This window comes from Salvelinus sp. IW2-2015, linkage group LG4q.1:29, assembly GCF_002910315.2.
Source record: "Salvelinus sp. IW2-2015 linkage group LG4q.1:29, ASM291031v2, whole genome shotgun sequence".
Taxonomy (NCBI): Eukaryota; Metazoa; Chordata; class Actinopteri; order Salmoniformes; family Salmonidae; genus Salvelinus; species Salvelinus sp. IW2-2015.
Genome location: NC_036842.1, coordinates 18,096,904 through 18,122,416, shown reverse-complemented (window position 1 = coordinate 18,122,416; position 25,513 = coordinate 18,096,904). Strand labels below are relative to the sequence as shown.

Here is a 25,513-nt window from a genome sequence, read left to right as displayed (position 1 = left end):
AATAAAAATATGAAAAGGCCCAAAAACTGGACCGTTACTTTTCAGGGAGCAGAGTCTTCAGACCAGAACTTTTGAGCCAGTAAGAGCAAGAAAATCCTTTCCCAAAATGTTGGTAGAATGGAGAAGTCTCATGAATTGCTGTGTCTCCCTAAATTGTGGGGTTTTATTTAATAACATAATCAAGAAGCTCATTAAACAGCATGATCATTACACAGGTGCACCTTCTGCTGGGCACAATAAAAGGCCACTCTAAAATGTGCAGTTTTGTCACACAAAGCCACAGATGTCTCAAGTTTAAGGGAGCATGGAAATGGCATGCTGACTGCAGGAATGTCCACCAAAACTGTTGCCAGAGAATTTAATGTTAATTTCTAAGCCGACTCCAACGTCGTTTTAGAGAATTTGGCAGTACGTACAACCGGCCTCACAACGGCATTGTTGCCGACTTCAGTGGGCAAATGTTCACCTTCGATGGCCACTGGCATGCTGGAGAAGTGCTCTTCATGGATTAATCCCAGTTTCATCTGTACCGGGCAGGTGGCGTTGTGTGGGCAAGCGGTTTTCTGARGTCAACGTTTTGAACAGAGTGCCCCATGGTGGGGTTATGGTATGGGCAGGCATAAGCTACGGACAATAAACACAATTGCATTTTATCGATGGCGATTTGAATGCACAGAGATACTGTGACTAGGTCCTGAGGCCCATTGTTGTGCCATTCATCCACTGACATCACCTAATGTTTCAGCATGATAATACACGGCCACATGTCTCAAGGATTTGTACACAATTCTGGAAGCTGAAAATGTTCCAGTTCTTRCATGGCCTGCATARTCACCAYACATGTCACCCATTGAGCATGTTTGGGATGATCTGGATCGCCGTGCATGACAGCCTGTTCCAGTTCCCGCCAATATCTAGCAACTTCACACAGCATTGAAGAGGAGTGGGACAACATTCCACAGGACACAATCAACAYCCTGATCAACTCTATGCAAAGGAGATGTATCACGCTGCATGCATGAAGCAAATGGTGGTCACACCAGACACTGACTGGTTTTCTGATCCACACCCCTACCTTTTTTTGATGGTATATGTGACCAACAGATCCATATCAATATTCTCAGTAGTGAAATCCATAGATTAGGGCCTAATTTATTTATTTCAATTTTCTGAAACTGTAACTCAGTAAAATCGTTGAAATTTATGTATGTTGCATTTATATTTTTGTTCAGTGTATATACAGGGACTACCAGTATCAGTATCATATCACTGTGCACAGCTACAAGGTATTTGATCATAAAAGCAGAGGTAAAGTGACTAGGCATCAGGATATATAATAATGAGCATAATAAAGAACAGGGTAGAAGCAGCATATGGTGAGTGTGAAAGCTATTTGCTGTTGCAAGTGGGGACAATTCAGGCTGAGGAATAAGTTTCACACATTCCCATGTGCTACATTCACCCCTCAAACTTACTCAACAGTGAAAAGCTAGCTATTTGCTGGAGCAAGTGGAGACACTTCAGGCAAAGGAGTAAGTTTCACACTGCCTGGTACAGTGGTTCTGGATGGCAGGGAGCTCAGCCCCAGTGATGTACTGGGCCATACACACTACCCTCTGTAGRYCCTTGCGGTCAGATGCCAAGCAGTTGCCATACCAAGCAGTGATGCGTCAAGATGCTCTCAATGGTGCAGCTGTATAACTTTTTTTTAGGATCTGAGGGCCCATGACAAATCTTTTTAGCCTCCTGAGGGGGAAGAGGCATTGTAATTCCCTCTTCATGTCTGTGTTGGTGTGTGGGAACCATGATAATTCCTTAGTGATGTGCACACCAAAGAACTTGAAGCTCTCGACCTGTTCCACTACAGCTGGTGGATAGGGGTGTGCTTGGTCCTCCGTTTCCTGTAGTCCACAATCAGCTCCTTTTTGTCTTGTTGATGTTAAGGGAGAGGTTGTTGTCCTGGCACCACACTGCCAGGTCTCTAACCTCCTCCCTGTAAGCTGTCTCATCGTCATCGGTGATCAGACTTACCATTGTTGTGTCGTCGGCAACCTTAATGATGGTGTTGGAGTCGTGCGCTGCCCTTCAGGAAATCCAGGYTCCAGTTGCAGAGGGAGGTATTTAATACCAGGGTCTTTAGCTTAGTGATGAGCTTGTGGGGCACTATGMTGTTGAATGCTGAGCTGGAATCAAGGAACAGCATTCTCACTTAGGTTTTCCTTATGTCCAGGTGGGAAAGGGCAGTGTGGAGTACAATAGATAWMGCGTCATCTGTGGATCTGTTGGGTCGGTATGCGAATTGGAGTGGGGCCAGGGTGTCTGTGATGATGGTGTTAATGTGAGCATTGGCCAACCTTTCAAAGCATTTCATGGCTACAGATATGAGTGCTACGGGGCAATAGTCATTTAGACAGGCTACCTTGACATCCTTGGGCACAGGGACTATGGTAGTCTTCTCGAAACATGTAGGTATTACAGACTGGGTCAGGGAAATGTTGAAAATGTCAGTGAAGATACTTGCCAGCTTGTCAGCGCATGCTCTGAGTATGCGTCCTCGTAATCCATCTGGTACTGCGGCCTTGCATGTGTTAACCTGTTGAAAAGTCTTACTCACATAGGCCACGGAACACACAGTCATCCGGAACAACAGGGGTTGTCATGCAAGACTCAGTGTTTTCCTTCGAAGCGAGCATAAAGGGCARTTAGCTCGTTTGGGAGTTCTGCGTCACTGGGAATCTCACGGCTGGGTTTCCCTTTGTAATTCATTATCGTCTGCAATCCATGACACATCCGACGAGCGTCGGAGCCGGTGTAATAGGATTCCACCTTCCTCCTATATTGTCCTTTTTCATGTTTGATGGCTCGTCGGAGGTCATAGCAGCCTTTCTTGTATGAGTCTGTGTCCGTTCTCGTAAGCGGTAACTCTAGCTTTTAGCCAAGTGTGGATACTGCCTTTAATCCATGGTTTTTTGGTTTGGATACATTCGTATGGTCACTGTGGGGATGACGTTGTCTATGTACTTATTGATGAAGCTCGTGACTGATGTGGTAAACTCCTCAATGCTATCGGATGAATCCCGGAATATATCCCAGTCTGTACTAACAACACAGTCTTGTAGCCTCGCATCTTCTCAATATGATATTGGTAACAGAGAATTTCAAGAGAAATCTTGGGAACGTCTCTACTTTGGGACTATGTTTCTAACCTTTATACACYGCTTTGTCAACTGTACATGTTTTTCTCACTAAACAGTAGGCGGTCAATTACATGTAATCTGATTACAAAAAAAACTAACTTTAATCAGTTATGTTAGCAGCAAAAATATTGTAACAAGGTTAGAAATACTTTTGAAAAACTAGATTACTTCTTAGATTACTTTTAAATTCAGAAAGGATGTTTGTGAAAAAATACATTAAGAAACCTTTGTTTTCTAAATGACATTCAATTCAGCATTGATAAAAGGCACAAAAGGCTTTGGTTTGTTCCATCCAAGCAAGRGACCACAAGTCTGAAACAACTGTGATGACACACCAAATGTATTTGATAGATCCCTTTTGTCTTCTTCTTCAGGGGGAAGTATTCCAAAAGTAACTGAAAGTAATTAATCAGATTAATCAGTAATCCAAAATTGCATTACTGATTACCATTTTGGACAGGTAACTAGCAACAAAGTATTTTTTTACATTTAGAAAGTCATCTGACCAACCCTGGTAACCCCTGACAACAACATCCATTGATGAARATCCTGTATTCTGTTTCCTCATGCATTCCTCTCCATGTTGTCGTCTTCAGAGACCCACTGGYAGATACTGGCATATGGGACAATCTGGCACTATCTGGTGGTTGTCAGGGGAAACTGCATACAAGGAACCGTAAACCATGAAGTAGGCCTATCCATTTAAGAGCATAGGACAGACGACCAATGACGGGGCCAATCTTCATATAATTCAGATCCACTCAAACAAATGACAGGTCAGTAGACACAGTGAACGTACTCTGACCATTTCCATAAAGGACAGGGTCAACATTACCTTCTGAGATAATTTCCTGCTTTGTCTGCCCTACTCAAATTGAATAGCTTCAACCATGTCATATGGACTTGGAAATAATATTATAATGGAAAGACTGTAATATATAGTGTCAGAATATGACTATTGCTATGGAACCCTCTAATAAAGGATTGGAACAGGGTTGTGAAAATACCTGGAATGATGCTATTGCGGTAGTAGGCTACAAAAGGCAATTGGGAAAATTACATTTCCAGCACATTTCATATAGATTTCCTAGTTTGAAGTCAAAGGAAATACCAAGCCTTGTGGTACATTTTAAATGAGCATTAACTGTCTCCTGGGACTGAACATACATTAAACTCAACACCGTTGTAGAAAAGCCAAGGGTTTCTCTATGGTCTACTGCCATTGGCTAATCGTGAACTAGACCGTAGGTTGCTGCACGTTCCCTGGGGCTAGAACCAGTCAGTATTTTCCAGTAATATAGTACAGTAGCTGTCTTTAGTTGATATGTACTGTAATGTAAGTGGTACTGTATGTTTCAGTGGAAGTACTGAGAAACACATTGGAGTCCAGAGAAACATCCCAGGAGTGACAATGATGAACCTTAAACACTCCACAACTTCTGTTTCTAGAACCAAACATTTCTATTTAGTTAATATTCTTCCGGAGTTTGGACTACTACGGGACGCAATGTACCAACTGCAATTATGTTGTCATTTACACAAAAATTCAACAAACTTATTTTTAAGTAATTCATTTAAATTTATGAATTAGATGGGCTCAGTTATAACTCGACCTCTAATATGGTTTGCCCTGTTGAAGCACTCCATGCAAGCACTGAAACAGTGTTACCGCAGATATAAGACCTAAAACATTTCATACCCGATGGGCTGATATGACTTTAACAGACCATTTTCACCATTGAGTGCAGGTTCCCAATTCGAAATAAAAACCAATTCATTTAAAATAATTTAAGGCAGATGTTTAGATCATTAACTACAACATTTGTCAACATGCATTAGTATTCAGACCCTTTACTTAGTACAAGCTCTGTCAGGTTGGATGGGGAGCGTCGATGCACAGCTGTTTTCAGGTCTCTCCAGAGATGTTCGATCAGGTTCAAGTCCGGGCTCTGACTGGGCCACTCAAGTACATTCAGAGACTTGTCCTGAACCCCTCCTGCGTTGTCTTTGGCTGTGTGATTAGGGTCATTGTCCTGTTGGAAGGTGAACTTTTGCCCCAGTCTGAGGTCCTGAGCGCTCTGGAGCAGGTTTTCATCAAGGATKTCTCTGTACTTTACTCCGTTCATCTTTCCCTTGATCCTGACTAGTCTCCCAGTCCTTGTCGCTGAAKAACATCCCCACAGCATGATGCTGCTTCACCATAGGGATGGTGCCAGGTTTCCTCCAGATGTGACGCTTAGCATTCAGGCCAAAGAGTTCAATATTGGTTTCATCAGACCAGAGAATCTTGTTTCTCATGGTCTGAGAATCCTTTAGGTGCCTTTTGGCAAACTCCAAGTGGGCTGTCATGTGCCTTTTACTGAGGAATGGCTTCCGTCTGGCCACTCTACATTAAAGGCCTGATTGGTGGAGTGCTGCAGAGATGGTTGTCCTTCTCGAAGGAGCTCCCATCTCCACAGAAGAATTCTGGAGCTCTGTCAGAGTGACCATCGGTTTCTTGGTCACCTCCCTGACGAAGGCCRTTCTTCCATTTAAGAATGATGGAGGCCACTGTGTTCTTGGGGACCTTCAGTGCTGCAGAAATGTTTTGGTACCCTTCCCTAGATCTATACCTCGACACAATCCTGTCTCGGAGCTATATGGACAATTCCTTCAACCTCATGGCTTGGTTTTTGCTCTGACTTGGACTGTCAAATATTGGACCTTATATACAGTTGAAGTCAGAGGTTTACATACACCTTAGCCAAATACATTTAAAATCAGTTTATCACAATTCCTGATATTTAATCCCTGTCTTAGGTCAGTTAGGATCACCACTTTATTTTAAGAATGTGGAATGTCAGAATATAGTAGAGAGAATGATTTATTTCAGCTTTAATTTATTTCATCACATTCCCAGTGGGGCATCACATTCCCAAGTTTATATACACTCAAACAGTATTTGGCAGCATTGACTTTAAATTGTTTAACATGGGTCTAATGTTTTGGGGAGCCTTCCACAAGCTTCCCACAATAAGTTGCGTGAATTGTGGCCCATTCCTCCTGACAGAGCTGGTGTAACTGAGTCAGGTTGGTAGACCTCCTTGCTCACACATGTTTTTTCAGTTCTGCCCACACATTTGCTTCGGGATTGAGGTCAGGGCTTTGTGATGGCCATTCCACTACCTTGACTTTGATGACCTTAAGCCATTTTGGCACAACTTTGGAAGTATGCTTGVGGTCATTGTCCATTTGGAAGACTCATTTGCGACCAAGCTTTAACTTCCTGACTGATGTCTTGAGATGTTGCTTCAATATATCCACATAATTTTCCTTCCTCATGAAGTCATCTATTTTGTGAAGTGCACCAGTCCCTCCTGCAGCAAACCACCCCCATATCATGATGCTGCCACCCCCATGCTTCACGGTTGGGATGGTGTTCTTCGGCTTGCAAACCTCCCCCTTTTTCCTCCAAACATAACGATGGTCATTATGGCCAAACAGTTCTATTTTTGTTTCATCAGACCAGAGGACATTTCTCCAAYAAGTACGATCTTTGTTCCCATGTGCAGTTAGTTGCACACTACTAGTCTGGCTTTTTTATGGCCGTTTTGGAGCAGTGGCTTCTTCCTTGCTGAGCGGCCTTTCAGGTTATGTCYATATTGGACTCGTTTTACTGTGGATATAGATACTTTTGTACCTGTTTCCTCCAGCATGTTCACAAGGTCCTTTGTTGTTGTTCTGGGATTGATTTGCACTACGTTAATTTCTAGGAGACAGAACGCGTCTCCTTCCTGAGCTGTATGACGGCTGTGTGGTCCCATGATGTTTATACTTGCATACTATTGTTTGTACAGATGAACGTGGTACCTTCAAGCGTTTGGAAATTGCTCCCAGGGATAAACCAGACTTGTGGAGGTCTACAAGTTTTTTTCTGAGGTCTTGGCTGATTTTCCCATGTCAAGCAATGAGGCACTGAGTTTGAAGGTAGGCCTTGAAATACATCCACAGGTACACCTCCAATTGACATAAATGATGTCAATTAACTATCAGAAGCTTCTAAAGCCATGACATACTTTTCTGGAATTTTCCAAGCTGTTTAAAGGCACAGTCAATTTAGTGTATGTAAACTTCTGACCCACTGGAATTGTGATACAGTGAATTATAAGTGAAATAATCTGTCTGTAAACAATTGTTGGAAAAATTACTTGTGTCGTGCACAAAGTAGATGTCCTATCGACTTTCCTTAAACTATAGTTTGTTAACAAGATATTTGTGGAGTGGTTGAAAAATGAGTTTTAATGACTCCAACCTAAGTGTATGTAAACTTCCGACTTCAACTGTAGGTGTGTSCCTTTCCAAATTATGTCCAATCAATTGAATTTACCACAGGTGGACTCCAATAAAGTTGTAGAAACATCTCAAGGATGATCAATGGAAAGAGGATACACCTGATCTTATCTTCGAGTCTCATAGCAAAGGGTCTGAATACTTAAGGTATTTCTGTTTTTTTATTTTTAACACATTTGCAAATATTTCTAAACTGTTTTCTCTTTGTCATTATGGGGTATTGTGTGTAGATTTAAGAGATTTTTATTTTATTTAATCAATTTTAGAATAAGGCTGTAACGTAACATAAWGTGGAAAAAGGGAAGGGGTCTGAATACTTTCCGAATGCATTGCATATTATAGGCAGTTAATCCGTCCATAGACATGCTCAAATAAGCAGTATGAATGTATACTTTGACATACAGTAATAAGGGTGTGCTATGTCTCATGTAATGCTGACCTTTAACAGCACGGGGGTGGAAAAGTGAACTTTGCAATTTACGGACAGCACGAATCCTTGAAAACCAAATTAATCATTGTGTGCTACTTAGGAATACACAAATTCCAACTGCTCTAGTTTAAAAACACATTGTTCCTTTCTTCCCATGATCGGAAATGATTAATTGAAGACTAAAAGCATGCTGCTGCTGGCTGACTTCATGTGTGATGCTCCCTGCCTTGCCTGTGAAAGTGCACGGCCCAGCTTGCTAGCCTATATTATAATTGCTCTCTGACACTGTGTGTCTAACATTGTTGGAGACCCAATATATAGTAGTGGCTTGAGTCYCACAGCAGCTATGTTGTGTCTTCAACCCTGTTCTTACATTCTTACATGTAATGCAGCAAGGGAATCATAATACTGTAGATCTGAAGATATCACAATAAGAGTCACAAACAATTCCTTTGGTTTATTCATTTTATTAAGATGTTTGATACACAAATCATATATACATTTTTCAAAAYACAACATACAAATACATATGGTATAATTTGAGTTTGGTCAATGCGCCATAAAAGGAAATATGGAATTGCCTGTGCCACGAGAACAATGCATTTTTTAAATTTTAATTGGAGCAGCCATTTTGTTAAGATGACAGACTCTACCAACGTTAACAATCCTGAGACGTGACATTCTGTGTAGAGAAATACATTAAACACAAGTGCATCCAAGCTCCGTTATCTAAGGCCTTATTTCTAAAACAGCAGCCCAGTACAGATCACTATGAGGAAAAGGACTTTATGTCACTGCTTTCGTATCAGAATTTTTTTTATTACATAAAAAGGTATTCCTGTGAATAAAATTCCTGTGGAGGGAACTGTGTGTGTGGGGGGGGTGACCTAATGGTTAACTAGGGTTCAGATACAGTACTTGGCCACTTGATTCTCCCTCTCTCTCCAGAGGAGTTTTAATGTATTCAGGTTTTATGTATTCTATTAGTTACAAAGTATGTGACCGACTACCTCGATTCGATCTTTTGTAGCAACATTTGAAATTGTGTTTTTTACATTGGATAAAAGCAGACTCAGATGTACAAAATTGAAAATCATACACCATGGTTGAGGAACAATGGGAAAGTAATTATTTGCAAGTTGATAAACTAGTAAGCACGACTTTTGAGAAAATGGCCCTTGAATGTTTTGATACACCTACTAGAGAGCTCTTCTTTGATTACACGTATTTAGCATCATTCACACCCTCTTAAGCCTTTAGACCCAGCCATCAATTTAAGGATTCACATGTGAGGCCATGTGCTAAACAGAGTGAGTAAGGTAGTAGCCTAAAATAAAACACTCCAGGTAAAAATACACTTTATCTACTAGCAATACAAACTGATTGCCATAGCCAGCCACCATGCATGAAATGCTGTAGTATGAATCTGCAGGTAGCTAAAGCTAACCAACTAGGTTCAATGTTAGCTAGCTAGCTAACTTTAGGCTATAACTAGCAATGCAAATGGTTTCTGAGATAGGAATAATATTACTACACAGATCACACACGCAACGTTTGCCAGCAAGCTAACGTTCACTAGCTAGCTAACAGTATGCTTTAACTTGCAATGAAAACAAATTTCTGACAAAATTAGAAATGTATAATAGCTGAAAATGTAGCTAGATTCTTAACCGTACACATGGATGAACGCTTCATGGCAGACTAGAACCCCTTTATTTCCGTTTTGTTTGTACAGCTTGTTTGCTTGCGTTGTGTCAAGTCACTCTGGTTCACACTGACCATTTGCAGAAATTCAGGGCAGAAATGCTGTGGAGAGCAGTAGCATATTATGTCATAAAACTAAAAAAGTAATCAGCTTGTTTGAATGACTACCATTGCATGTGATCACAGAAATACTGGATGACATTTTGCTCCCCCACATAGACCTTGTTTATTTGGGAGCATCCCATCTCGAGAGCTGCGTTGAGTTGATCACTCAATAACAAAGATTCCCTCTCCTTTCTGGATTGAAATAAAGACACCTTCCCAATAGACACACACTCTCAGATGCACGTACACTGTCTTAAACACACATACACCATCTGTCTATCATTGTGAGAACAGGGAAACGGGCAGAGTGTGGAAGATTGCTTGATGTGTGTGCATCTCTGAGCAGAGGAAGTCAGAGCCAGAGGTCGTGCAGGAATCTGCTGGGTTAATGACTGGATTAACTGACGGCCCATCTGATTTACCCTGTGTTCTGTCAGTATTCACAAAGAGCCTAGCTGTCACTGACTGTCTGATACTACAACTCTCCCTCAATCCACTGTTGCTTGCCTGTTTGGAGGTTCAGCTCAAGGGGATGCCACTCATACACTGACTGTCATGAGTTAAAGGTGTTGGCACACAATGGCTGCTGTGCATCAGGTGGGTGCTGCATATTGGTGGTGGATGAGGTTAGTTTCTGTACACCCCAAAAAATGAAGTGCTGCTGGGACCTAGTCCACAGTATTACAAATGGAATGCATCAGCCTATCACACCAGTACAGAGTATCTCGAATCAGAGAAGATTAGCTTTGTTATTGTATGGCAGGGGGCTTAGGGTGAGGGTAAAGTTGAACGGAATAAGTTAGAGCAACAATAACTGTTTACATAACACCAGTAATGTGGGCTCTGGAGTTTGGCTTTAGCGACTTGATGGTAGTTTTAATGATGTTTATAGAAATTAATAACAAAACAAATCATACAATTTAAACTGGAATATAGAAAGTATAAATCAATGGCCATCTGGTTACAAATGACTACAAGTAAAAAACTGCATTTAGTAATAGGGAATAGTCCTAATTCTTTGGAACATATGGAGAATAACACAGAAGCTATGGAATTAATAAAATAAGAATATAAGAAACAACACTCCTACAAAATAAACTGCATTGACATTGCATATAGAATTAACTCCTCATATTACACAAATACTCAAGTGGCAATTTCTAATGTTTTCCTCTGAGTGTACACATCTTAGAGTACATTCACACACACACACATGCTTGTATGCACAAACACACACACACACACATATGCACACTTGCATGCATGCACTCACTCGTGCATATGCACAGAAACACACACACAACGCATTACTAGCTACATCATTTAAAAAATAAAATGTCAAAAACACGTTGGGCCATTAAAAACACAGTGTTGGGTTGAGGAAGCAAATTAATTACGAATTACGATAGATTAGACTCTGTGTTGCTGTACATTGGCATACTGAACTATAAAATAACTAGTACAATCATTACAATAACATTTTAAATTATATACTGTATACTTATGGTACAGTATTGCTGTCTCTTTAGGAGATACGGCTGAATGGAATGTTTGAAGGGAATGTCTTTATACCCAGCAGGTCATAACCACAAGGCTTTACTTTGTATTGTGAGAGCAATTTCAAAGAGGTAAAAACAAGGCAATACAATCAAAATACATTTACATTTGTACACTTACACATAGAACGGGTTTGCACTTACGATTCAATCTATCTGATTTCCATTTTCCTTGGCACTTGACATAAATAATTTCACCCTAAATTACAATAATGCCTCAGTTTTTCCTGAGTTCAATCATTTTGATTTTCAAACTTCATCTTTAAAAATGTAGCGCAATTTCTTTGGTAACAACTTTTGCTTTAGTGTTGACTTTGGTTTGCATTGCGAAAAGTGAAATGTGTATCTAGACATAATACAATTTGAGATAAATATTATATATTTTTTAAATTACTATAAAACCAACTCATTTGCTAAGGCTCAAGTACACTACATGACCAAAAGTATGTGGACACCTGCTCGTTTAACATCTCCTTCCAAATTTATGGGCATTAATATGGAGTTGGTCCCCCCTTTGCTGCRATAACATAATCCACTCTTCTGTGAAGGCTTTCCACTAGATGCTGGAACATTGCTGCAGGGACTTACTTCCATTCAGCCACAAAAGCATTCGTGAGGTCGGACACTGATGTTGGGCGATTTAGGCCTGGCTCGCAATCGGTGTGACAATTGATCGTTTCCACTGAGCATATCCACTGCTGCGGAGTCCAATGGCGGCGATCTTTACAACACTCCATCCGACGCTTGACATGGCGCATGGTGAGTTTAGGATTGTGTGCAGCTGCTCGGCCATTTCATGAAGCTCCCAACAAACTATTCATGAAGCTCCAGACAAACAGTTATTGTGCTGACGTTACTTCCAGAGGAGGTTTGGAATTCTGTGTGAGTGTTGCAACCTAGGACAGACGATTTTAACGTGCTACGCGCTTCAGCACTCGGCGATCCCGTGAGCTTGTGTGGTCTACTACTTCGCGGCTGAGCCGTTGTTGATCCTAGACGTTTTCACTTCACAATAACAGCACTTATTCTGCTGCCAATTTTTGTCTATGGAGATTGCATGGCTGTGTGCTCAAATGGCCGAATCCACTAATTTGAAAGGGTGTCCACATACTTTTGTATACATAGTGAAACATTTGACTTGCAAGAAATGTTTTGTTATAAATTCTGCTTGTATGTAAGAGATGGCTCTGAGCAAAACAATATGATGTAACTCAAGTGAAATGGAATGAAAGAGAAAATTGTTTTTATTTATCTCACTAGCTCACCAGAAGAAGCCATTGTCAAGCTTATGCTTAACAATCCTATATCTACATAAATTAAGAGGTAGCCTTTTCCCAATCTTTCCTAAATCCCATGAATACAGATTCCCCTTGGTGTTGGAAGAGAACATGGGATATTCTAGCTTTTTACTGTCTGAAATCTTTAAATCTGACATGGTGTCTTCCAGCCACCCATATACAGTAATACAAATTTGAATTCAAACTACAGTCAACGTCAAAGAACGGATGTCAGTCCAGAATATATCTCTAAATTGCCTGGAAAAAGGGGCCTTGACATTTCCTATCACAACAATTGTGGATGTTGAGAGCCAAAACAGTTTATCTAATAATGTTTTTAAAGTAAATCTTTTGTCTTTTCCCCCCCCCCCTGACTCACTCTTATTGTGCCGCCATCAGAGAGGCACAATTCATTGAAAAGAATGCAGTGAATTTCCTGTTAGTTCTTGGGGATATGCTTTGTTTTTCCTGTTGCTGGGAGCCAGGGCATTTTTCCCCCCACCCTCTCTGACTTCCGGTCTGGAACGTTTGCTGGGAGGCCGGAGAGGAGGGTGTTAGGAGCCTGGACTAGACTACAGCTGTCCCTCCCCGACCTAACCCCCCCCCTCAGGTTGGTGAGGAAGGGTGCGTGATGTGGTGTGACTAAAGAGAGGGGGGTAATGCTTTCTTAAGCATTGTGAAAGAGAAACCAAATAGCATGGAGCCCCCTCAGTGTGACGGAGAGGGGAGACGGTGTTGGTGATGGTGTCATGCCATGCTGCTTGTTGGCGTGCTCTGAGTGCTGCCAATGCTGGCATTGGCACTACTGTTCTCAGAGGGGGAGGGGTTGTTGGAGACAGGTTGCCGTTTGCTGGTCAGAGAGCAAGGACATCCTGGAGAGAAAGGACAATTTTTTGATTTATGTTAACCAATTTGTCAAACTCAATTTCAGCTTGCAAACCAACTGCTTCTGGGATAATAAAGACTGATTGACTGGTTGGTTGGTTGTTTGAGGGATAGTGATCATGAGAAAGATCAGAAAAGGAGGAGGAGACAGGTTTACCTCATCCACATGGTTTGACTACTTTACTATTCCCCCTTCAAGGAAAATAGAACTCTATACATTTAACTGGGACTGGCATCAACCAGAAACAGTGACTAGCATCTTACTCGAGAGGTTTGCAGTAGTCGACCCTACATCCAGTCCGGTGGGGTATCCTAGATCCCATAAAACAAAATAATACTGTTTTAAAATTAAGTTTGAATGAAAAGGGAAATAGACCTCGAAAAACCCTTTTGTATGGTATGTAAATGTAACACCACAAAAGAGATAGTGGGACTCCGACTCACCTGTGCGGATCTTGATGAACCACAGAGCTCCGATGAGCAGAACTCCGATCAGGAAGCCTCCAAAGGCGATGCCCAGCACGGCTGACAGACCAAAGTCAATACACGCCACTAGAACACACAGGAGAAACACATGAATGCATGTCTCACATTGAGGTGTTTAGTAGAATTGTTGGATATCCATGGATATCAGTGGAATCACTGAGAGATTATTCCTCCTATGATATCCTCATTTCCAGCACACAACCAGTTAACATTACAAGCTCATGAATTTTTCTTTGTCTCAAGCACATTGCACAATTGAGGCCAAATCTGTTTGTGGAAACAAATGGTTATCACTGTTGTGATGAAGTTCTGGCTCTCTCATCATGTGAATTTAAGTTTGTGGTCACACTGCTTGGCCCTGGCAGTGCCCCCTGGGCAGCCTGTGTGTGGCATTGTCCCACACAAGCTGTTCCAGCATTTACAGACGTAGGAGCAAACAAAACAACTCTTAAGCCAACGGCTGAGGCAAAATTGCTCTCCATCGACGGAACTCTCAAATCAGCTTTGCTGAAAACAGGCTCTGGCCATGTGCTGCTAGCTCTGGCACTGACACAGGCCTCTGACACACACACACACACACACACACACACACACACACACACACACACACACACACACACAAACACTTGTGCATCCAAGCACGCGAGCATACGTGCACAAATGTATGCACACGAAGACACACACACACAAGTTCCCCAGCTTCTGCTACTTCCCTAATGGAAATCTCCAACATGGATCCTGAGAATTTGGGAGGAAGCTAATCATCAGTCCTCTGGGCAGGAGCCATCCTGTGTCTTAACAATGACTGAATATATGAATGGACAAAGCCATCAATCACGTGACACCATACATTCCTATGTAAAGACTCAATAGCTAATTGAAGCCAAATTAAGTCAAATTAAATGTTCACATAACATGTACAGTTTGAGCTACTCCAATCCAGTATCCTTGGGATGTCCTTAACCCATTGAAGTTTTAAAATGGTGAAGGGTTAAGGTTAAGTTATAGTTAAGGTTAGTGTAAGAGTTAGAAGGGTAGGGACGTCACAAGGATCCCCAATAGCACTGACCCTCCAGGAAGTGACTTTGCAGGCTGGCTCAGTGCTGGCCCCTCTCATTGAGTAACTCAAGTTGAATGCCGACCGGGGGTACTGCAGGCTGCCATTAGCAACTCAATTATCCTTACGTTCTTCTGCGTGCGGACATACATTTGGTGTATTTGCGGATATATATTTGGTGTATTTGAGCAATTATTGGTTGTCTTCTATTTTATTTACAAGAAGATTGACCAGATTGCTATTTTTCCATTCACTATAGTGGGGGATCCTGTTTTCTAACAATGCCTGCAGTACCGCGGTCAGCCTTGAACTTCCATGGCTTCAATGACAGTCATTCTCCCCTGTGCTTTACACTAGGCCCAGCACTACACTAGGCTCTCTCTTTTCTTGAAGGACAGGAAAGACAGGATGCAGGAAGGATGAGGGCCTGCATTCTGTTTGTTTGGCTGCACCGCTTGCCTGTTAATATTGCTATTGATGGTTTCCATGGATTAATCTATAAGAATAATAAAGATAATTCATCCCCTCACCCTATTAAAATACATCACTGCTCTGCTGTCACAACATAATGAAATGCTCGTGTACCATCATAATGAATCTAATGTGGGCTACATCCTTCGATTAAATCTCATGAATTAGATTGTAAGTGATTAAAGTAATCTTTATAGGAGGGGAATGATCTACTACCAGCATTACCGACTCAACGGCCCTGTCCCAGTCCATGTCTAAACAGAAGCCTGTTTTAAAGTATTTTTTACATTTGTTTTCCAGAATGGGCCGAAAAGCAAACAGGGACAGGAAGTAGCAGCTGCGTCGCAGGTGGGGTGGAGGGGACGGACAGCAGCAGGCCTGCACTACGACACTACGACTCCCAAGAGTCCTCTGGGGGACAGCTACCAAACAGGAAGGACAGCCGAGGGGAAGCCATATCCTGGCCAATCAAAACAGGCGAGGCCCCTAGCAGCAGCTAGCAGCAGTCAGCCGGCCTCAACTGAGCTCCAATTCTCTGGCCAGAATTCTGAAGAAGAAGTGAGTGGAACTGACTACATGACCAATTCAGAGAGCCCATAGAGTTGGTTGGTTCCAGTTGTTTGGTGTGTGCACTGTGTGTGCAGGCATGGATGAAAGTAGCGCTGAGGTCAATGAGGAGTTGCCTGAAGTTTAATGGGAGAAAACGTTGATCCCTTGCCACGGATTCCCTTTCATCCGCCATCACAGCAAGTCCCTGAGTCCCTCCACGCACTCACATGACCTTTCCTTGACATGTGGACCATAATGGGTTGGCTGACAAAACAGGGACACAATAACAAAAATGAGCAGTGAGGGCCTGGCAGCATCAGCCTAAAACACCAACATCCGCTGATGATCCAACCTGTATCCTCTTCTACTGTGTGAGGAAATTGCACGAAAAAATAAGTTGTTGGCCAAATTTGGGGAGCTGTGTGGTAAGCCAAAACATGAACCTGAAGTTTGTCGTCTTTTCTTTTCCTTTTTGCAAAAAAATTATGGGCTTCCCTTCTGGGCTTACAGCGGTTGAGGAATGCGATATTTTTTCCTGACTCATCTGCCCGGAGATTGTCCTCCCCTTTGAAGAGTAACACCTTCCCCCTTTTGTGTTCAGGGCCTCTGTCTCTGACAATAGCGCCAGCCCCGGGGCCCGTGTTTGGACAGACGGCCCAGCAGCCAGACCTCGGACACAATGGATCCCCCCCGAGGGTCATTACTGGCTGATTGTGGCCACAAGGTCAGGCTGCAGGCCTTCCTAAGGAGGAGGCCCCACCTCACATCCCCTCCACGACCTGTCTCTCTCTGTATATCCTGACCTCATCATCGGCATGATGATGGGCCCAACGTTGGAGTGGAGCTCAATGGTAGGCAGTACAACCGAGATGGACAGACAAGCCAGCCAGCCTCTGCTGTGGCCAGAATGAAATGGATGATGGAATGTTCCGATAGAGGAATCCTTGAGGGTTGAGGAGGACAATGTGGTGTCTCTCCTACTGTTGCATTTGACAGCTGTGTTATTGGTGATTTCATTTGACAATCTTTATTTTTTWATTTTTTTAAGGAAAAACGATTGCGCAGCATAGGGGAAGTTAGGGATATCTCAACGACAGAGAAGGGTCGTGTTTTAAAATACACCCAAATATGAATTTATGAATCTTGTTTAGGGCTAACAATGGGATTATCATGTGTACTGTAAATGTTACCTGATGCCAAAACTGATAAGAGAAAAATGAAGGACGGGGTTGCCAGAAGGACAAACTACAGTACAACAACAGAGCTGGAAGGCTTTAAAACTTTGCAGTTAAAACTGAACTCACTTGGTGGTGGGATGTATGTCTGGGTGACCTCCAAGTTCCTCTTCACTCTTCCTCCATCTCCACATTTCTACAAGACATTACCAAAAGAGAGAGTGATACAAACCGATCATTAAGTGTACTTTGTTGGCAAAGATACAAATAATTACTAAAGTAAACTCGAAACACCAAAAATGCCTTGATGATGAAGTGAAAGTTCACTGGAGATTTGGTTTGTTGACTAATCTACAGCTTAGAATTAACATAGTTTAGTTAAACATGTTGGCACACACTATCACTTTAAGAATCTACTCTGCTTATGATATTTCACATTCAGTCTAACTCTAAAAGTACACGTACTAGAAGCATAGCTACTGTTATGATGTTGAAACAAATGTGTCAGAGAAAAACTTAAGATTTAATGAATAAATGCTCAATGGAAACATCTATTTGGATGTTTCGGCCCACCATTGTTATTATTAAAGAAAAGATACAAAAATAAATGACAGCAAAATATTGTGTCCTATAAGTCAATAAAGCAATACCCCTCTTTCCCCCCGCCACCCATATCTCCTCCACCTACATACCTCGCTGAAGCAGAGTTTGACGGAGCACTCCAGGTCCCAGCTAGTGGAGGCCAGGTCTTGGAGCAGCTCTAAGGAGAAGCTAACCCTGGTACTGTTGGGGCACACGGTGGAGGAGCATTCCTCTGGCCTGAAGGGCATGTCCCTCACCACCGGGCAAGAGCCCTTGGAGCGCACCGAGCAGTTGATCACCTTGATGGTCAGGACAATCTCCCCCAGTGTCCGCCCTGAGATCTGGAGAGGAGAGGGATGTAAGTGAGGATAGGAATGATTGGAGTCCTGGAAATGTTTGCATACACTACAGTATGGGTGTTGTTTTGTAGCGTAGAGCAGGCCTGGTGGAAGATGTTGGTGGATGTATTTGCTGGTGGATGTATTTGCTGGTGGATGTATTTGTTGTTGGTTGTATTTGCTCCCATATCTGTATATGGTCACGCTCTATCATGCATGTTGTTATATACTGTACATAAATGGTACGATACTATCAAAATTATTCTCTAACAGGTTCTGTCTCAAACATGAATACCTGTCTAGCTTGCCATACTATGGAAGAGATGTTTGCTCTCTGTGTTAGGAGTCGTGCAGTTGTGATGATGTGCAGGGCTTAGGGGGTGAGAATGTGGGCACGGCGGATGAACTGGGAGTGGATTACTGAGAGCGGGAGGGTGCTAGAGTGAAATAAATAAAAGGTCTCTCACCTCTGCGTAGATCCTCTTGTCGCTCTGCACCTTGGTGTTGGGGTCCAGAGGGGAGCGATAGTCTGGAGAGGTGTACAGTTGCATGAGCAGAGGCATCTGAGGGGGGCTAGGGGGCGATGGGGTTGTCTCGGTTGGTGCAGCCTCTTTGACTGAGACAGAAAGACACAAAAATCACCCGACAGTAAGAATCCATTTGTACAGGATACTACAGGATTGGTGCACCATATAGATTATTTGAACTGATTAGTTAATAAACACCCTAACCCTAAATAATAATAATGTTGGCTAAGCAAGCCAGTCTAGTACAGGGCTAGTCTAGTACAGGAGCCAGTCTAGTACAGGAGCTAGTCTAGTACAGGGCTAGTCTAGTAGAGAGCTAGTCGAGTACAGGTCTAGTCTAGTACAGAGCTAGTCTAATACAGGAGCTAGTCTAGTACAGAGCTAGTCTAGTACAGGAGCTAGTCTACTACAGGAGCCAGTCTAGTACAGGAGCTAGTCTAGTACAGGAGCCAGTCTAGTACAGGAGCTAGTCTAGTACAGAGCTAGTCTAGTACAGGAGCCAGTCTAGTACAGGAGCTAGTCTAGTACAGGAGCCAGTCTAGTACAGAGCTAGTCTAGGACAGGAGCCAGTCTACTACAGGAGCTAGTCTAGTACAGAGCTAGTCTAGTACAGAGCTAGTCTACTACAGGAGCCAGTCTACTGCAGGAGCTAGTCTAGTACAGGAGCTAGTCTAGTACAGAGTTAGTCTAGTACAGGAGCCAGTCTACTACAGGAGCTAGTCTAGTACAGAGCTAGTCTAGTACAGAGCTAGTCTAGTACAGGAGCTAGTCTAGTACAGCAGCTAGTCTACTACAGGAGCTAGTCTAGTACAGGAGCTAATCTAGTACAGGAGCTAGTCTACTACAGGAGCTAGTCTAGTACAGGAGCTAGTCTACTACAGGAGATAGTCTAGTACAGGAGCTAGTCTAGTACAGGAGCCAGTCTAGTACAGGAGCTAGTCTAGTACAGGAGCTAGTCTAGTACAGGAGCTAGTCTACTACAGGAGCTAGTCTAGTACAGGAGCCAGTCTAGTACAGGAGCTAGTCTAGTACAGGAGCTAGTCTAGTACAGGAGCTAGTCTAGTACAGGAGCTAGTCTAGTACAGAGCTAGTTCTAGGTAAGGAGCCAGTCTAGTACAGGAGCTCAGTCTAGTACAAGGAGCCTAGTCTAGGTACAGAGCTAGTCTAGCTACAGGAGCCAGTCTACTACAGGAGCTAGTCTAGTACAGGCTAGTCTAGTACAGTAGTTAGTCTACGTACAGGAGCCAGTCTACTGTACAGGAGCTAGTCTAGTACAGGAGCCAGTCTACTGTACAGAGCTAGTCTAGTACAGGAGCCAGTCTACTACAGGAGCTAGTCTGTACAGAGCTAGTCTAGTAAGCAGGCTAGTCTACTACAGGAGCTATGTCTAGTAGCAGGCGCTAATACTGAGTCAGGCAGCACGTCTACTAACAGGAGCTATCTAGTACAGGAGCTGTCTACTAACAGGAGAGTAGTCTAGTACAGGAAGCTAGTCTCAGTACGGAAGCTCAGTCTACTAAGGAGCTAGTTCTAGTACAGGAGCAATCTAGTAGACTAGCTATGAGCTAGTCTACGTAACAGGAAGCACAGTAGTAGCAGGGAGCTAGTCTAGTACAGGAGCAGTCTAGTAGGAGCTAGTCATACTACAGAAGCAGTTTAGTACAGGAGCTAGTCTAAGGTACAGGGAGCCAGTCTAGTACAGGAGCTAGTCAGTACAGGAGCTAGAGTCTAGTACAGGAGCTAGTCTAGTACAGAGCTAGTCTAGTTACAGGAGCCAGTCTAAGGTACAGTAAGCTAGTCTAGTACAGGAGCCAGTCTAGTAACTATCAGTAGGCAGTCTAGTACAGAGCTAGTCTAGTACAGAGCTAGTACTACTACTAGGAGCCAGTCTACTGCAGGAGCTAGTCTAGTACAGGAGCCAGTCTAGTACAGAGCTAGTCCTAGTACAGGAGCCTACTACAGAGCTAGTCTAGTCAGAGCTAGTTAGTAAAGAGCTAGTTACTACAGGAGCTAGTCTAGTACAGGAGCTAATCTAGTACAGGCGCTGAGTCTACTACAGGAGCTAGTCTAGTACAGGAGCTAGTCCTAGTACAGGAGCTAGTCTAGTACAGGAGCTAGTCTAGTACAGGAGCAGTCTGTACAGGAGCTAGTCTAGCTACAGGAGCTAGTCAGTACAGGAGCTAGTCTAGTACAGGAAGCTAGTCTACTACAGGAGCTAGTCTAGTACAGGGCCAGTCTAGTACAGGAGCTAGTCTAGTACAGGAGCTAGTCTAGTCTCAGGAGCCTTTAGTCTAGTACAGGAGCTAGTCTAGTAACGGGAGCCAGTCTAGTACACAGGAGCTAGTCTAGTACAGAGCTAGTCTAGTACAGGAGCTAGTCTACTACAGGAGCTAGTCTACTACAGGAAGCGTAGTATCGCAGTCTAGTACAGGAGCTCGTCCTAGTACTAGGAGCTAGTCTAGTACAGAGCTAGTCTACTACAGGAGCCAGTCTACTGCACAGGAGCTAGTCTAGACTACAAGTAGCTAGTCTACTATCAGGAGCCAGTCTACTACAGGAGCTAGTCTAGTACAGGAGCCAGTCTAGTACAGGAGCTAGTACGAGCATCGTACAGGCGCAGCTAGTCCTAGTAGACATGGAAGCTAGCTCTAGGTACAGGAGCTAGTCTAGTACTACAGGCTAGGTGAGCTCAGTACTACTACAGAGCTAGCTAGGCAACACAGTCTGTCAGTACGGCGTTAGTTAGTTAGGCTACTCAGTTCACTAGAGCTAGTCAGCTATCACTAAGAGAGTCATAATATTTCTATGGTCAGTTACTAGTTAGCACCATTATACCAAACAACAATAATGAGCAGTTATGTTCTTGTAGAACTGGTCCACTGTCTAGCAATCTTTAAATCATACCACAGATTTTCAATTGGATTGAGGTCTGAGCTTTGACTAGACCATTCCAAGACATGTAATGTTTTCCCTTAACCACTCAAGTGTACGCTTAGGGTCATTGTCCTGCTGGAAGGTGACCTCTGTCCCAGTCTCAAATCTCTGGAAGACTGAAACAGGTTTCCATCAAGAATTTCCCTGTCATTAGTTGCCATCCATCATTCCTTCAATTCTGACCAGTTTCCTAGTCCCTACCGATGAAAACATCCCCCCAATCATGCTGTGGGGATGGTATTCTCAGGGGGGGTGGGAGGTGTTGGGTTTGCCCAGACATAGAGTTTTCTTTGATGGCCAAAAAGCTCAATTTTACCTTTCTCCATATGTTTGGGAGTCTCCCATAATGCCTTTTGGCGAGTGTTTGCTTGTTTGTTTTTTTTTAAGCAATGGCTTTTTTCTGGCCACTTTCTGTAAAGCCCAGTGTACGGCTTAAAGTGGTCCATGGACAGACACTCAAATCTCTGCTATGGAGCTCCTTCAGGGTTATCTTGTCTCTTTGTTGCCTCTGATTAATGCCCTCCTTGCCTGGTCCGTGAGTTTTGGTGGGCAGCCTCTCTTGGCAGGTTTGTTGTGGTGCATATTCTTTCAATTTTTAAATAATGAATTTAATGGTGCTCAATGGGTGTTCAAGTTTCTGATAATTTTTATAACCCAACCCTGATCTGTACTTCTCCACAACTTTGTCCCTGACCTGTTTGGAGAGTGCCTTGGTCTTCATGGTGCCTTGCTGCTTTGATGGTGCCCCTTACTTAGGGGTGTTGCAGACGCTGGGGCCTTTCAGAACAGGTGTACACACTGACATCATGGGAAGATCATGTGACACTTAGATTGCACACAAGTGGACTTTATTTAACTAATTATGTGACTTCTGAAGGTAATTGGTTGCACCAGATCTTATTTAGGGGGCTTCATAGCAAAGGGGGTGAAACTGTACATATGCACGCACCCCTTTTCCGTTTTTTTTAAACAAGCTCTTTTTTTTCATTTACACTTCACCAATTTGGACGATTTTGTGTATGGTCCATTACATGAAATCCAACTAAAAATCGATTTAAATTACAGGTTGTGATGCAACAAAATAGGAAAAACGCCAAAGTGGATGAATGCTTTTGCAAGGCACTGTAAATGCTCACTGTGTCTCTAGCGTATCTTACCTGAAGTGTGGTCCTTATTCCCTAGGACCAGTGTGATCATGGTGCATTGGTTCGATCTCAGAGTAGCTGGTGATGGTCTGGCTCTGAAATGGTCCAAGGCCTTCTTCTGTACAGCATCAGCACTGTCTGTGGAGATGTTGATAGTGGGAGGGATCTGATGCATCATGCTGGTGGCAGCAAGCATGATCACGTTGTTGGACTGAGCGAGAAAAGAGAGAGAGGGAAAGAGAGATCAAATGACCATATATAGTAGAGAGTATTTTCCATTTCTATAAGACAACTTTGTCAGTCACAGAGAATAATTCAAGTTATGCATGCATAACTGGGCATGAAATGAAACACCAGAAAAATCAGGTAACATATCTGAGTCATGGTGATTCAGTTTCAGACATTGATACTACAATTTAGCCAGCAGTAGTGTTGTCCAGTGCTTACAACTGAACGCTGGGTGTGCTTTGGGTCATGGATGCTCCACAATGGTACCCTGAGGTCCTCTTAGGAACAGACTGATCTGCCTCTCACTGATGACGTGCACAGAGACATGGCTGGAGAACAAAATAGTATGTTTTACTTTAAAGTTCAGAGCAACCAACACACATTACATCACCTATATAATGCACTATCATGGAATGTGTTATATGTTTTCAGCCACAGACCTCTTCGGTGTCGTACCGAATGCTGACATCCTAGGGATGTTGACGATGTACAGTTCTTTCTCAGTGTGGCTGTGGGGAAGCTGGTTCGAACAGGATTTGAGCAACGCATGTTTGATTCTAAATTCAGATAGTGCTTGAGCGCATGCCATTCGTTTTAAGAGTACAGTTGTTGGAGCCAGTTGGAAGGAGTCTTGTTCCTGTAAAATCATTCATATTTATTATTCAGATGTGTTACATTATCTGCCAATCTTCCGCCACAGTTTATCTTAACAAACCCAGCAAAAAACGGCACTTGAGAATTGTGTAAGTTTGAGGTACGTTGTATGTATCTGTTCACCCTCTCTCCCTGTGGAAGCGATGCTCATTGGGTTCTGGATGGTGGTGAAGGGACGTCACCACCAAACTTCTCGGCGGCCCACCTCACTATAGCTTCATTGTCTGTGGGAAAGCTTTTTTTCTGGCCGTTCACTGTACCATGGAATTGCATATTGGAGTCATTTGCCACCTGGTGAGTAAAGGAAAATACATTAGACATTTAATTTCAAGACTTTGACCATCTATCTATTATTGCATGTCAAGTTATGATTCTATTGGTTCAAATCAATTGAACCTGTATTGCAATAATGATACCCAGTAGCTCTTTGACCCCTGGTCAAACTAAATCATAGAAGAGTATTAGGGAGGCTGCTATAAAAATGTACAAACTACTCATTTCTACTATTCTCAGGTTATTCCTCACAAGTAGATTTTTCCAGTTTTTCTTCGAGAAGAGTGTGTGCCTAGGCAGTAGTTATAAACAAATACACTACATGTACAAAGCAATTAAAAATGATTGAATATGTCTGTAACATGATCCACTCCATTCTTTTTTGTTCCTTTATATACATGGAGGGATTCTTTTTTATATACAGCCCTAAGTCATTAAGACACTACTCTTAGGAGGCCAGACAGCTCTGTTTGTCTGCTCATTGTTCCGTAGCAATCGGGTGTGTCAGCGCCTTATTTAGAACCGCTCTAACTCATATTTGCCAAATGTGTCTGACAACAGCCACATTAAGCATGCCCCCCCCTCTTCCTCACCCTCCTCCCTCTCTCCCTCTTTCTGTCTGTCTATTGATCTCTCTCCTTCCCACTCTCTTTTTCTCTCTCTCTCTTTATTTTCTGAGCAGAGCGGGCCATTTGAAAAGGAATGTTTATTTAGGTAAGTGTCCACGAGCCTGTTTGCACAACCCAGTTGGAGCCAAGGTCTTTCCTTTGCTTCCTGAGTGGGGCTTGGGAAATGGGACCTTTTTAACTCTGTGCGTCAGTGGAGTCGGCTGGAATCTGGCTCCATACGGTATACATATATACATCAGCCTAGCGCATACACACCACAGCACACCTTCCCTGTTCCCCCGCCAGGCTAGAGGAATAATGGATTTGTAATGATCACTCAAGTAGGGGTCTACTGTAATGGGGCGGTTAAGTGACGTTTCAGTGTAACCTAAGAGTCGTGCCAGGGTTAGGATCAATTCGGAATTTCTTAATTTCAATTCAACCCATTCATTGAAATGTACATTTTAATTGGACACACCCCCACAGGAAGCAGAAATTTGAATGAAAAGAAGTATAATTTAATTTAAACAATTCAAAGAATTCAAACTGAGACTTAAGCATGAAAGTCTTATTCCTTTGACAAATCTTTTACAAAACACATCTTCCACTTATTACTGCAAAGATATACAGATACCATTTCAAATATTATTGTTACAGTCTTTTTTTGTATTTTTCTCATTAGATTAGGTCAATCCTTCCATTCTGTAGTTTTTTTTGCATTCTGTGATTTTATAAGATGTAAGTGAATTATGAATTTTATAACCTACAAAAGGATCTTTAGAATATTTCCAGACTATGTAATTCTTTCAAATAATGTAAGGAGAAGGAGTTTAAACAATCTGTTCCATCCATATGTTTTAGATAGTATTGGACTCCATAGGTCAAAATAAACATATGTATAGTATAAATTAGCCATTTTGAATTTCATTGATATTAAATTATACTTCCTTTAATTCCATTCAATTTAAATGCTACTTCCTGTGGGGTGTGCCAATTCAAATTC

At 42.6% G+C, this 25,513-nt stretch overlaps 1 protein-coding gene and 1 long non-coding RNA gene across 2 annotated transcripts in view; one reads left to right on the top strand and one right to left on the bottom strand.

Annotated features, from left to right (window-relative positions):
* LOC139026834 (uncharacterized) overlaps window positions 1-25,513 on the top strand; it is a 405,332-nt gene that overhangs the window by 296,621 nt on the left and 83,198 nt on the right. The window lies entirely within an intron of this gene.
* LOC111961591 (endoglin) overlaps window positions 12,963-25,513 on the bottom strand; it is a 65,582-nt gene continuing 53,031 nt past the window's right edge. Inside the window, exons 9-14 of the mRNA XM_023983984.2 lie at window positions 18,609-18,757; window positions 17,914-18,144; window positions 17,351-17,417; window positions 13,928-14,035; window positions 13,748-13,795; window positions 12,963-13,470 (exon numbers count right to left, since the gene is read on the bottom strand). Coding sequence (XP_023839752.1) covers window positions 13,346-13,470; window positions 13,748-13,795; window positions 13,928-14,035; window positions 17,351-17,417; window positions 17,914-18,144; window positions 18,609-18,757 — 728 coding nt within the window. The 3' untranslated portion in view covers window positions 12,963-13,345. The remainder of the gene's footprint in view (window positions 13,471-13,747; window positions 13,796-13,927; window positions 14,036-17,350; window positions 17,418-17,913; window positions 18,145-18,608; window positions 18,758-25,513) is intronic.